General features: G+C 43.4%; 1 protein-coding gene across 1 annotated transcript in view; it reads right to left on the bottom strand.

The window, feature by feature from the left end:
* Positions 1-13,356, bottom strand: part of LOC139278482 (plexin-B2-like) — a 101,804-nt gene that overhangs the window by 34,640 nt on the left and 53,808 nt on the right. The window contains exon 18 of the mRNA XM_070897308.1: positions 4,753-4,953. Coding sequence (XP_070753409.1) covers positions 4,753-4,953 — 201 coding nt within the window. The remainder of the gene's footprint in view (positions 1-4,752; positions 4,954-13,356) is intronic.

Raw genomic sequence — 13,356 nt, 5'->3', positions numbered from 1 at the left:
CGCACTTTCAAATGGAAAAACCTAGAAAGCACACAAAATCTACTGAAAGCAGGTGGTTTGCTATTTCTACAGATTATTCTAGATTCTTTGTGATTAAAATCTGTGCATTGGAAAAGAGGGGAAAAAACTGCTTACAAATGTGCATGTGGCTTTCAAATCATTGGCTCAGTGCTACAGTGGCAAACATAATAGAACCAACATTGCACTTGCATCTACATAGCACCTTTCATGTACCCAGGACATGCTTTAGTGCTTCACTATCAATTAATTGCTTTGGAAGTGCAGTCACTGATGTTCTGTTGGCAGACATGGCAACTAATTTGCACACAGCAAGGTCCCACAAGTACCAATGAGATCACTAACCAATTACTCGGTTTTGGTGGTACTGGTTGAGGGATGAACATTGGCCAGAACACTGGGAGAACTCCCTTGAAAAAGCGCCATGGGATTTTTACAGCCACACCTGAACACGCAGACTTGATGATATGCCCCATCCATAAGACAGCAACTTTGATAGCACAGCACTTTCTCAGTACTGTACTGCAGTGTGAAGAGAAACCTAACTGCATCAAGGCTAAATACCTTCACACCCCGGATTTTTTTAGTTCACTTTCTGTTATTCATTTTGGTCATATTATCAAATATGTGTGCACAGAGTTCTGGCCGCATATAATTACGAGATAAACTAAATTAGAAAGTAAGTGAGATTATAATTGAACAAAGATGGTAAGATACAGCGAGGTAGATTTTCAGAACGGGGTTTCAAATGGGTGGTAGTTGGGCAATGTATTATTAGCAACCACCCGAGTGTGCTGATCCTACCTGATTTTGGGGGTCATATTTCAGTTAGGTATCATGGACAAGATTCTGGCTCAAATTGGGGCTGGTGTTGAAAGCTCAGCAAAGGGGATGGGACATGGCGTGTAATCAGCCCTTATAAGGGGTGATGGGAAGATTCAAAAGATAAGTGAACAATAATACAGTTAGTGACTACAAGGACTGCAGATACTGTATATTCCAAGCTTTGGAAAGGTTGCTTTGGTAACAAAAACGTCTGGCGCAATAAATGCAGAGACATCGACCAATTTTAGCGAAGTAATGGGATGATGCAACACTCCAAAACTGACACAGCGGATATGGGGCACACTGATGAACTAGTGAAAAGAGTGACTGTACTTGCCACCCAAGAACAGCCTCCCATTGCAACAAGCCTGTAAGGTAGAGGAAAGGACTGGAGGATAAAGTTAACTGTTAGAACATAAGAACATAAGAAATAGGAACAGGAGTAGGCCATAGGCCCCTCGAGCCTGCTCCGCCATTCAATAAGATGATGGCTGATCTGATCATGTACTCAGCTCCACTTCCCTACCTGCTCCCCATAACCCCTTATCATTTAAGAAACTGTCTATTTCTGTCAAATTTATTCAATGTCCCAGCTTCCATAGGCAGCGAATTCCACAGATTTACAACCTTCAGAGAAGCAATTTCTCCTCATCTCTGTTTTAAATGGGTAACCCCTTATTCTAAGATCATGGCTTCTAGTTCTGGTCTCCCCTATCAGTGGAAACATCCTCTCTGCATCCACCTTGTCAAGCCCCTTCATAATCTTGTACATTTCAATAAGATCACCTCTCATTCTTCTGAATTCGAATGCCCAACCTACTCAACCTTTCCTCATAAGACAACCCCCTCATCTCCGGAATCAACCTAGTGAGAACCTTCTCTGAACTGCCTCCAAAGCAAGTATATCCTTTCGTAAATATGGAAACTAAAACTGTACGCAGTATTCCAGGTGTGGCCTCATCAATACCCTGTATAGTTGTAGCAAGACTTCCCTGCTTTTATACTCCATCCCCTTTGCAATAAAGGCCAAGATTCCATTGGCCTTTCTGATCACTTGCTGTACCTGCATACTATCTTTTTGTGCTTCATGCACAAGTACCCTCAGGTCCCGCTGCAATCTTTCGCCATTAAATAATAACTTGCTCTTTGATTTTTTTCTGCCAAGTGCATGACCTCACACTTTCCAACATTATACTCCATCTGCCAAATTTTTGCCCACTCACTTAGCCTGTTTATGTCCTTTTGCAGATTTTTTTGTGTCCTCCTCACACATTGCTTTTCCTCCCATCTTTGTATCATCAGCAAACTTAGCTACATTACACTCGGTCCCTTCATCCAAGTAATTAATATAGATTCTAAATAGTTGAGGACCCAGCACCGATCCCTGCAGCACCCCATTGGTTACTGTTCGACAACCGGAAAATGACCTATTTATCTTGACTCTCTGTTTTCTGTTAGTTAGCCAATCCTCTATCCATAATAATATATTACCCCCAACCTCGTGAACTTTTATCTTGTGCAGTAACCCTTTATGTGGCACCTTGTCAAATGCCTTCTGGAAATCCAAAAACACCTCATCCACCTGATTCCCCTCTATCCAACCTGTTTGTTACATCTTTGAGGATATTCTTTGAGGATATAACGAGCATGGTGGATAGAGGTGTACTGATGGATGTGGTGTATTTAGATTTTCAAAAGGCATTCGATAAGGTGTCACACAAAAGGTTACTGCAGAAGATAAAGGTACGCGGGGTCAGTGGAAATGTATTAGCATGGATAGAGAATTGGCTGGCTAACAGAAAGCAGAGAGTCGGGATAAATGGGTCCTTTTCGGGTTGCAAATCGGTGGTTAGTGGTGTGCCACAGGGATCGGTGCTGGGACCACAACTGTTTACAATATACATAGATGACCTGGAAGAGGGGACAGGGTATAGTGTAACAAAATTTGCAGATGACACAAAGATTAGTGGGAAAGCGGGTTGTGTAGAGGACACAGAGAGGCTGAAAAGAGATTTAGATACGTTAAGCGAATGGGCTAAGGTTTGGCAGATGGAATACAATGTTGGAAAGTGTGAGGTCATCTACCTTGGGGAAAAAAACAAAAAAAGGGAATACTATTTGAATGGGGAGAAATTACAACATGCTGGGGTGCAGAGGGACCTGGGGGTCCTTGTGCATGAATCCCAAAAAGTTAGTTTGCAGGTGCAGCAGGTAATCAGGAAGGCGAATGGAATGTTGGCCTTCATTGCGAGAGGGATGGAGTACAAAAGCAGGGACGTCCTGCTGCAACTGTATAGGGTATTGGTGAGGCCGCACCTGGAATACTGCGTGCAGTTTTGGTTGCCTTACTTAAGGAAGGATATACTGGCTTTGGAGGGGTTACAGAGACGATTCACTAGGTTGATTCCGGAGATGAGGGGGTTACCTTATGATGATAGATTGAGTAGACTGGGTCTTTACTCGTTGGAGTTCAGAAAGATGAGGGGTGATCTTATAGAAACATTTAAAATAATGAAAGGGATAGACAAGATAGAGGCAGAGAGGTTGTTTCCACTGGTTGGGGAGACTAGAACTAGGGGGCACAGCCTCAAAATACGGGGAAGCCAATTTAAAACCGAGTTGAGAAGGAATTTCTTCTCCCAGAGGGTTGTGAATCTGTGGAATTCTCTGCCCAAGGAAGCAGTTGAGGCTAGCTCATTGAATGTATTCAAGTCACACATAGATAGATTTTTAACTAATAAGGGAATTAAGGGGTATGGGGAGCGGGCGGGTAAGTGGAGCTGAGTCCACGGCCAGATCAGCCATGATCTTGTTGAATGGCGGAGCAGGCTTGAGGGGCTAGATGACCTACTTCTGTTCCTAATTCTTATGTTCTTATGTTATCCTTAAAGAATTCCAGCAAATTTGTCAAACATGACTTCCCCATCAGAAATCCATGCTGACTCTGCCTGATCGAATTTTGCTTTTCCAAATGTCCTGCTACTGCTTCTTTAAATATGGACTCCAACATTTTCCCAACCACAGGTGTTAGGCTAACTGGTCTATAGTTTCCTGCTTTTTTAAATAGGGACGTTACATTTGCAGTTTTCCAATCTGCTGGGAGCTCCCCAAAATCCAGGGAATTTTGGTAAATTACAACCAATGCATCCACAATCCCTGCCGCTACTTCTCTTAAGACCCGAGGATGCAAGGTCCAGGGGATTTATCTGCCTTTAGTCCCATTACCTTAGTGATTATGATTGTGTTAAGTTCCTCCCCCCCCTATAGCCCCTTGACTAGTCACTGTTGGGATATTGTTAGTGTCCTCTACCGTAAAGACTGTTGTTGCCATTAGAACTGCCAGCACTACAGTACACGTGAGCTGTCAGTGACATTGCAGTAAATGACACATCTGTGGATCTGGCTGTCTGCTGACCGAAAGTTGTGCATGGGCACTGCCAAAGAGGTGCCCCTCTCTGGTGTTGGTAGAGTGGCAGAGTTTGCCTCAACATACTGACGCAATTCTTACTATAGGGTTCTTTAAACGAACCTCTGCAACTAGCATGCTCGAGCAGCCCTAGACACCCATTTCATATGGAGTAGAACCACCAGAAAATTGCATGGACATTTAAATTACATAACTGAGGGATAACTTTGGTATAATTTAATTGCAAATTGATGGCAGCTCCGGTGCGACTCCAAAACCAGACTAGAAAATTGGGTGAGCTGAATGGATGGAGATCTGGCAAAACAACCTCCAACCATCTCCATGATCAATTACAGCCACTTAACATCCAGTAATTGGGTGAAACCAATCGGAAAATCGATCCCAGTAAACCGGGAGCATGAATAAAACACGTAGCACAATACAAAACAAGAAAAACTACAAGAGCAATCAAAGCAAGCTCACAACGACTGGTTAATAATTACCTTAATGAAGATTGGTGGTTGTTTGAGTACGAATACACCATCTGTAAAATACTCAAAGTGTGGATCCTTTACGTAATGAAAGGATCTATTTTGAATAAAATTGTCCAGTATAAAGATGATAAAAACGCTTTCCTGGTTTGCAGGAGGCGAGGGGAAGATGAGCATCGAATTATTGGAATTTTTTAATGCTTCTGTTTCATTCTGCAAGAGAAAATGAAGAGTTTGCTTACAATCATGATTTCTACCTTCCAAACAATAACTGCAACAATGTAAATATCTGTGATGGCAGTGAATTCAAATTATGATGAAGTATGCTTAGATTTATATTTTCCACTGAAGATTCAAATAATGAATAGAAGTTAAATAATTTGATTCTGTAGGCAATAACTTTTGGCTAAATACAGTGATGTGTTTTAACTTCTATTTTGAAGAGGTGAAAATAATTCTACATATTGATAAAGTACTGTAATAGCGACAGGAGGTTAGCAGTACGGTGATGTAGAATAAATATGCATGACCACATCCGGTTGAATCAAAATGCTATCTTTGCTTTGACCTTTTGACTACTGGTCTACAGATATGAGCACACGATCAGATCGAACTCAGCAATGCAGGATCGGACTGAGTGCCCTAGAACGATCGCTTTACATATATTAAAATGTTTTGATAGTGCCCATCATACTTCAGTGGAACAAAAATAAAACAGAAAGAAAAGGACTTAATTCATGCTGTTTTTTCCTGACCAGGAATCAGAAATTTATAAGCACCTTCCAATCTGCAAATTTCCCTCACTAAAGATCAATCATACTCTGCCTGATGTCAAAATGCATTTACTATAGCAATTATACTTAAAGGGACAAGCCATCTTAAACAGAGTTTCACCTCAGCGGGAGAGTAACAGATTGTAAATTATATGGTATTACACTGGTCACTAAACAAAGTATCACTCAGCTTTCTACACACACATACACTCTAGCAAATCTGCTCTGATGCTGTAAGTCAGATGATATGCTTTCAGTCATCAGTGGTCTACTAATATGCTGGGTGACCATCCTCCTCGGAAAGGGTGGTGGAGGCAAGCAGTGTCTCTTTGGCATCAAGGTGGCACCCCTGGCAATGAAGGTTTTGAACAACAACCCTTTGCGACAGTATTGGTCATTCATTATCCGAATTAGGCAGTGCTAATTATTGACCAGCCAGTCTGGCTCACGAATGGAACCTGGAGAGCAGATCTGTCACTGGGAGCTTTGATGCTGGAGAAATACCACCAACGATGTCTCCGCAAGATCCTACAAATCCCCTGGGAGGACAGATACACCAACGTTAGCGTCCTCGACCAGGCCAACATCCCCAGCATACTGTCCACACTTGATCAGCTCCGCTGGGCAGGCCACATCGTTCGCATGCCAGACACAAGGCTTCCAAAGCAAGCGCTCTACTCGGAACTCCTTCACGGCAGGCGAGCCAAAGGTGGGCAGAGGAAACGTTACAAGGACACATTCAAAGCCTCCCTGATAAAGTGCAACATCCCCACCGACACCTGGGAATCCCTGGCCAAAGACCGCCCTAAGTGAAGGAAGTGCATCCGGGAGGGCGCTGAGCACCTCGAGGCTCATCGCCGAGAGCATGCAGAAATCAAGAGCATGCGGCAAACCAGTCCCACCCACCCTTTCCCTCAACGACTTTTTGTCCCACCTGTGACAGGGACTTTGATTCTCATATTGGACTGTTCAGCCACCTAAGAACTCACTTTTAGCTTGGAAGCAAGTCTTCCTCGATTCCGAGGGACTGCCAATGACGATGATGCTTCTCACTCAGTTCCACATAACCATGAAAGCCAATGCTCCAACAGCTGGTCAAGCTGGAGCAGGCTTACCAGTGCTTTTACAATTGCTAAACTCTACAGTTTTAGCAAAGAACCTGCATGGAAGGCTGGCACAAGGCCCAACTTTCAACTGCTGGCCGCCAGTTTCTCACCTGAAAAATGGGTGACTGGCAGTTGGGCGGGGACCTCGTGCGCCCATTTACCCGCCTGAATCAACTTTCAGGCAAGACTTTAAATGGATGTATGGGAGGCTGTTTAATTCTGCAAATCATGCCTATTGTAGAACTTCGATTACAACTTTCAAAGAGAAATGAGCAGAGCATGCCTGGGGCATGTAAAGTCCAGTTCTCCAGGTGTTGCGGAGCCATCAGTACTTAACGGATAAGAAAAAACAAATGTTCGGAATAAACTTTTAGAAAACATACATAGCAATTGTAACTATTGTCTACACAAAAAGTGTATGTTTTTCACCTTTGATCTCCAGTTTTCAGTACGCTTCTCCACAACACACAATAATTCAGTCTTCTTTGCACCAACTGGGTCTTGTTAATTTATTCATTTTTATAGCTTTTTCCTTTTCTTCCTTGTGCTTATTATTCTTGAAGATGGTCTAAATCCTCTGCTGTTACAGATTTTATTTATACTAGCTAATCTATGGTGATTCTCAGGACTGGTCTAGGGTGTAGAACACAATTGTGATGTTTAACTGCCCACTTGGCCTGTCCCTTTAAGGCCACTGCTCAGGTATGTAAAAAGCAAGATCTAGAAGGGTCTGAGGGAGGGCAGAATTGTTGCTGTATTCTGACGTGTACCATTTTTACTAAACACATCCTACTCCATATACAATTGTGTCTGGAGTTTGTTTAAAATACACTGAAGTCCAGCACTGTATATGAGTCATTACACTTGGGGTGCCAAAATAAAAGTATTGTACACATATGTGGATAAAGCAAGAGAATTGATTTTTTTTCATACATAAAATAGGCAAACTGGGTCTGGCCAAGTTATCCAGAGGGCACAAAATAATCTTGTCGTTAGGAATCAAGAAAAGTAGGCATTTTTAGATTTATCTCTGTACATTCGAACTAATTTGTTGATGGAGGAATTTGCACATAGCAAATGTCCCACAAACAGCAAACAAGATGAATGACGAGTTAATCTTTTGGTGGCGCTCCTTTATGGAAAGGCACCAGGAGGACTTTTTGCTCCTTCCACCAGTGCGATGGAATCTGTTAGGTCTACCTGAACAGGCGGACAAGGATTTGGTTAACTAGATATCTTCTGAGACATCAAAGGAGTAGCATGGTCTGTAGACTCTGGTGGAAGGGTATCTCCTGTTTGGTTGTCTTCTCCTTTGGTGTAGCCTTTTCCTGTGTGCCTTGGTCAATTCCTCTGCCTTCTACTCCTGTTCTGTCTCCATACTGCGACAGTTGGAACTGGTGCTCTCCATTCTCCCGTCCTGTGACAGTTTGAACTGGTGCTCTCCACTCTCTCCTGTGACAGTTCGAACTGGTGCTCTCCACTCTCCCGTCCTGTGACAGTTGGAACTGGTGCTCTCCACTCTCCCGTCCTGTGACAGTTGGAACTGGTGTTCTCCACTCTCTGTCCTGTGACAGTTCGAACTGGTGCTCTCCACTCTCCCGTCCTGTGACAGTTGGAACTGGTGTTCTCCACTCTCTGTCCTGTGACAGTTCGAACTGGTGCTCTCCACTCTCCCGTCCTGTGACAGTGGGAACTGGTGCTCTCCACTCTCCCGTCCTGTGACAGTGGGAACTGGTGCTCTCCACTCTCTCCTGTGACAGTTCGAACTGGTGCTCTCCACTCTCCCGTCCTGTGACAGTTTGAACTGGTGCTCTCCACTCTCCCGTCCTGTGACAGTTGGAACTGGTGCTCTCCACTCTCCCGTCCTGTGACAGTTTGAACTGGTGCTCTCCACTCTCCCGTTGGTGTAGGAGGGACGGCTTTAGTTTCCTGAACAATTGGGACTGCCTCTGGGGTAGGTGGGACCTGTACAAGTCGGACAGGTTACACCTCAACAGAGACGGGACCAATGTTCTCGCGGGTGGTTTTGATAGTATGGTTGGAAGGGCTTTAAACTAGCTTGGCAGGGGATGGGAACCCAGAAGAGAGCTCTGAGCTAGTTAGAGTGGGAGAGAGCTCAGATGAACAGAACCCCAAGAAAGAACGGAAAAGGCAGGAGGCAACAGAGCAGAGTAGCACTGGGGTAAGTGTAAACCACAAGGTGATAGGAAGGGACAATATTTATGAATATAAAAGGGATGCAGGAGGGGTCAAAACTAAAAATCATGGTTTAAAAACTAGTATTAAAACACTTTACCTAAACGCACGCAGCATTCGAAACAAAGTAAATGAGTTGATGGCACAAATCATTACAAATGGGTATGATTTGGTGGCCATTACTGAAACGTGGTTGCAGGGTGACCAAGACTGGGAATTAAACATACAGAGGTATCTGACAATTCGAAAAGATAGACAAGAAGGGATAGGAGGTGGGGTAGCTCTGTTAATAAAGGATGATATCAGGGCAGTTGTGAGAGATGATATTGGCACTAATGAACAAAATGTTGAATCATTGTGGGTGGAGATTAGAGATAGTAAGGGGGAAAAGTCACTGGTGGACGTAGTTTATAGGCCCCCAAATAATAACTTCACGGTGGGACGGACAATAATCAATGGAATAATGGAGGCATGTGAAAAAGGAACGGCAGTAATCATGGGGGATTTTAACCTACATATCGATTGGTCAAATCAAATCGCACGGGGTAGCCTTGAGGAGGAATTCATAGAATGCATACGGGATTGTTTCTTAGAACAGTATGTTACAGAACCTACAAGGGAGCAAGCTATCTTAGATCTGGTCCTGTGTAATGAGACAGGAATAATAAACGATCTCCTAGTAAAAGATCCTCTCGGAATGAGTGATCACAGTATGGTTGAATTTGTAATACAGATTGAGGGTGAGGAAGTAGTGTCTCAAACGAGCGTATTATGCTTAAACAAAGGGAACTACAGTGGGATGAGGGCAGAATTGGCTAAAGTAGACTGGGAACACAGACTAATCGGTGGCAAAATTGAGGAACAGTGGAGGACTTTTAAGGAGCTCTTTCATAGTGCTCAACAAAAATATATTCCAGTGAAAAAGAAAGGCAGTAAGAGAAGGGATAACCAGCCGTGGATAACCAAGGAAATAAAGGAGAGTATCAAATTAAAAACCAATGCGTATAAGGTGGCCAAGGTTAGTGGGAAACTAGAAGATTGGGAAAATTGGGAAAGCAGCAAAGAATGACTAAGAAAGCAATAAAGAAAGGAAAGATAGATTACGAAAGTAAACTTGCGCAAAACATAAAAACGGATAGTAAAAGCTTTTACTGATAAATAAAACGGAAAAGAGTGACTAAAGTAAATGTTGGTCCCTTAGATGATGGGTTTAATAATGGGAAATGTGGAAATGGCTGAGACCTTAAACAATTATTTTGCTTCGGTCTTCACAGTGGAAGACACAAAAACCATGCCAAAAATTGCAGGTCAGGGGAAGGTGGGAAGGGAGGACCTTGAGGTAATCACTATCAGTAGGGGGTAGTGCTGGACAGGCTAATGGGACTCAAGGTAGACAAATCCCCTGGTCCTGATGAAATGCATCCCAGGGTATTAAAAGAGATGGCGGAAGTTATAGCAGATGCATTCCTTATAATCTACCAAAATTCTCTGGACTCTGGGGAGGTACCAGCGGATTGGAAAGCAGCTAATGTAACGCCTCTGTTTAAAAAAGGGGGCAGACAAAGGACAGGTAACTATAGGCCGGTTAGTTTAACATCTGTAGTGGGGAAAATGCTTGAAGCTATCATTAAGGAAGAAATAGCGGGACATCTAGTTAGGAATAGTGAAATCAAGCAGACGCAACATGGATTCATGAAGGGGAAATCACGTGTAACTAATTTACTGAAATTCTTTGAGGATATAACGAGCGTGGTGGATAGAGGTATAGCGATGGATGTGGTGTATTTAGATTTTCAAAAGGCATTCGATAAGGTGCCACACAAAAGGTTACTGCAGAAGATAAAGGTACGCGGAGTCAGAGGAAATGTATTAGCATGGATAGAGAGTTGGGATAAATGGGTCCTTTTCAGGTTGGAAATCGGTGGTTAGTGGTGTGCCACAGGGATCGGTGCTGGGACCACAACTATTTACAATAAAAATAGATGACCTGGAAGAGGGGACAGAGTGTAGTGTAACAAAATTTGCAGATGACACAAAGATTAGTGGGAAAGCGGGTTGTGTAGAGGACACAGAGAGGCTGCAAAGAGATTTAGATACGTTAAGCGAATGGGCTAAGATTTGGCAGATGGAATACAATGTCGGAAAATGTGAGGTCATCCACCTTGGGAAAAAAAAACAGTAACAGGGAATATTATTTGAATGGGGAGAAATTACAACATGCTGCGGTGCAGAGGGACCTGGGGGTCCTTGTGCATGAATCCCAAAAAGTTAGTTTGCAGGTGCAGCAGGTAATCAGGAAGGCGAATGGAATGTTGGCCTTCATTGCGAGAGGGATGGAATACAAAAGCAGGGAGGTCCTGCTGCAACTGTACAGGATATTGGTGAGGCCGCACCTGGAGTACTGTGTGCAGTTTTGGTCACCTTACTTAAGGAAGGATATACTAGCTTTGGAGGGGGTACAGAGACGATTCACGAGGCTGATTCCGGAGATGAGGGGGTTACCTTATGATAGATTGAGTAGACTGGGTGTTTACTCGTTGGAGTTCAGAAGGATGAGGGGTGCTCTTATAGAAACATTTAAAATGATGAAAGGGATACACAAGATAGAGGCAGAGAGGTTGTTTCCACTGGTCGGGGAGACTAGAACTAGGGGGCACAGCCTCAAAATACGGGGGAGCCAATTTAAAACCGAGTTGAGAAGAAATTTCTTCTCCCAGAGGGTTGTGAATCTGTGGAATTCTCTGCCCAAGGAAGCAGTTGAGGCTAGCTCATTGAATGTATTCAAATCACAGATGGATAGATTTTTAACTAATAAGGGAATTAAGGGTTATGGGGAGCGGGCGGGTAAGTGGAGCTGAGTCCACGGCCAGGTCAGCCATGATCTTGTTGAATGGCGGAGCAGGCTCGAGGGGCTAGATGGCCTACTCCTGTTCCTAATTCTTATGTTCTTATTATGTTCTTATTATGTTCTTATGGCTAAGGGGATCAAGGGCCATGGAGAGAAAGCAGGAAATGGGTACTGAGGGAATGATCAGCCATGATCTTATTGAATGGCAATGCAGGCTCAAAGGGCCGAATGGCCTACTCCTGCAACTATTTTCTATGTTTCTATACTAAGAACATATATGGGAGTGCAGTCACCCAGAATTTCCTTGATCCAACCTGTTCAGAAATTACATCGAAATCTACGCCAATCTTGCCACTGTCAACTTAAGCCTAAATTTCCTGCATATCTTATTTGCATATCCTGGAATATAAAAACCAGCATAAAACGCACCAATTCAGTGTAACCATTGAAGGCCTGAAGAAACATTAAGTCTGATCATCATTTTCCAATCCTCTGGCTACAGGAGTGGTGCCGGAGGACTGCTAACATACCGTTGTTTAAAAAGGGATAAACCGAGTAATTACAGGCCAATCAGCCTAACCTTGGTGGTGGGCAAATGAGTGGAATTATTACTGAGGGACAGTACTAATCGTCATTTAGAAAGACACAGATTAATCAAGGCCAGTCAGCATGGAAGGTCATGTCTGACAAACTTGATTGCATTTTTTGAGGCGATAACAAGGAGGGTCGATGAGGGTAGCATGTTTTTAAAAAGTCGTTCATGGGATGTGGGCATCGCCAGCAAGGCCAGCATTTATTGTCCATCCCTAATTGCCCTTGAGAAGAAGGTGGTGGTGAGCCGCCTTCTTGAACCGCTGCTTGCTAGGCCATTTCAGAGGGCAGTTAAGAGTCAACCACTTTGCTGTGGATCTGAAGTCACATGAAGGCCAGACTGGGTAAGGATGGCAGATTTCCTTCCCTAAAGGACATCAGTGAACCAGATGGGTTTTTATGACAATCCGGTAGTTTCTTGGTTTCATTACCGATACTAGCTTTTTATTCCAGATTAATTTAATTAACTGAATTTAAATTCCGCAGCTGCCAAGATAGGATTTGAACTCGCGTCTCTGGATCATTAGTTTGATGTAGGCTACATGGATTTTAGCGAGGCTTCTGACAAGGTCCCACATGGCAGACTGGTCAGAAAAGTAAAAGCCCATGGGATTCAGGGGAAAGTGGCAAATTGGATCCAACATTGGCTCAGTGACAGAAGCAAAGGGTAATGGTCAACAGATGCTTTTGTGACTGGAAGGCTGTTCCTAGTGGGGTTCCAGTGGGCTCAGTACTGGGTCCCTTGCTCTTTGTAATATATATCAATAATTTACACCGGAATGTAGGGGGCATAATTAAAAAGTTTGCAGATGATACAAAAATTGGCCACGTGGTTGAGTGAGGAAGAAAGTTGTAGACTGCAGGAAGGTAACTGGTCAGGTGGGCAGAAAAGTGGCAAATGGAATTCAATCCGGAGAAGTGTGAGGTAATGAATTTGGGGAGGGCTAACAAAGCAAGGGAATAAACAATAAATGGTAGGATACTGAGAAGTGCCGAGGAACAGAGGGATCTTGGAATGCATGTCCACAGATCCCTGAAGTTAGCAGGACAGGTAGATAAGGTGGTTAAGAAGATATAAGGTATATTTTTCTTTATTACCCAT

Source organism: Pristiophorus japonicus, chromosome 13 (assembly GCF_044704955.1).
Source record: "Pristiophorus japonicus isolate sPriJap1 chromosome 13, sPriJap1.hap1, whole genome shotgun sequence".
NCBI lineage: Eukaryota > Metazoa > Chordata > Chondrichthyes > Pristiophoridae > Pristiophorus > Pristiophorus japonicus.
This window is presented reverse-complemented; position numbering and strand designations above follow the sequence as displayed.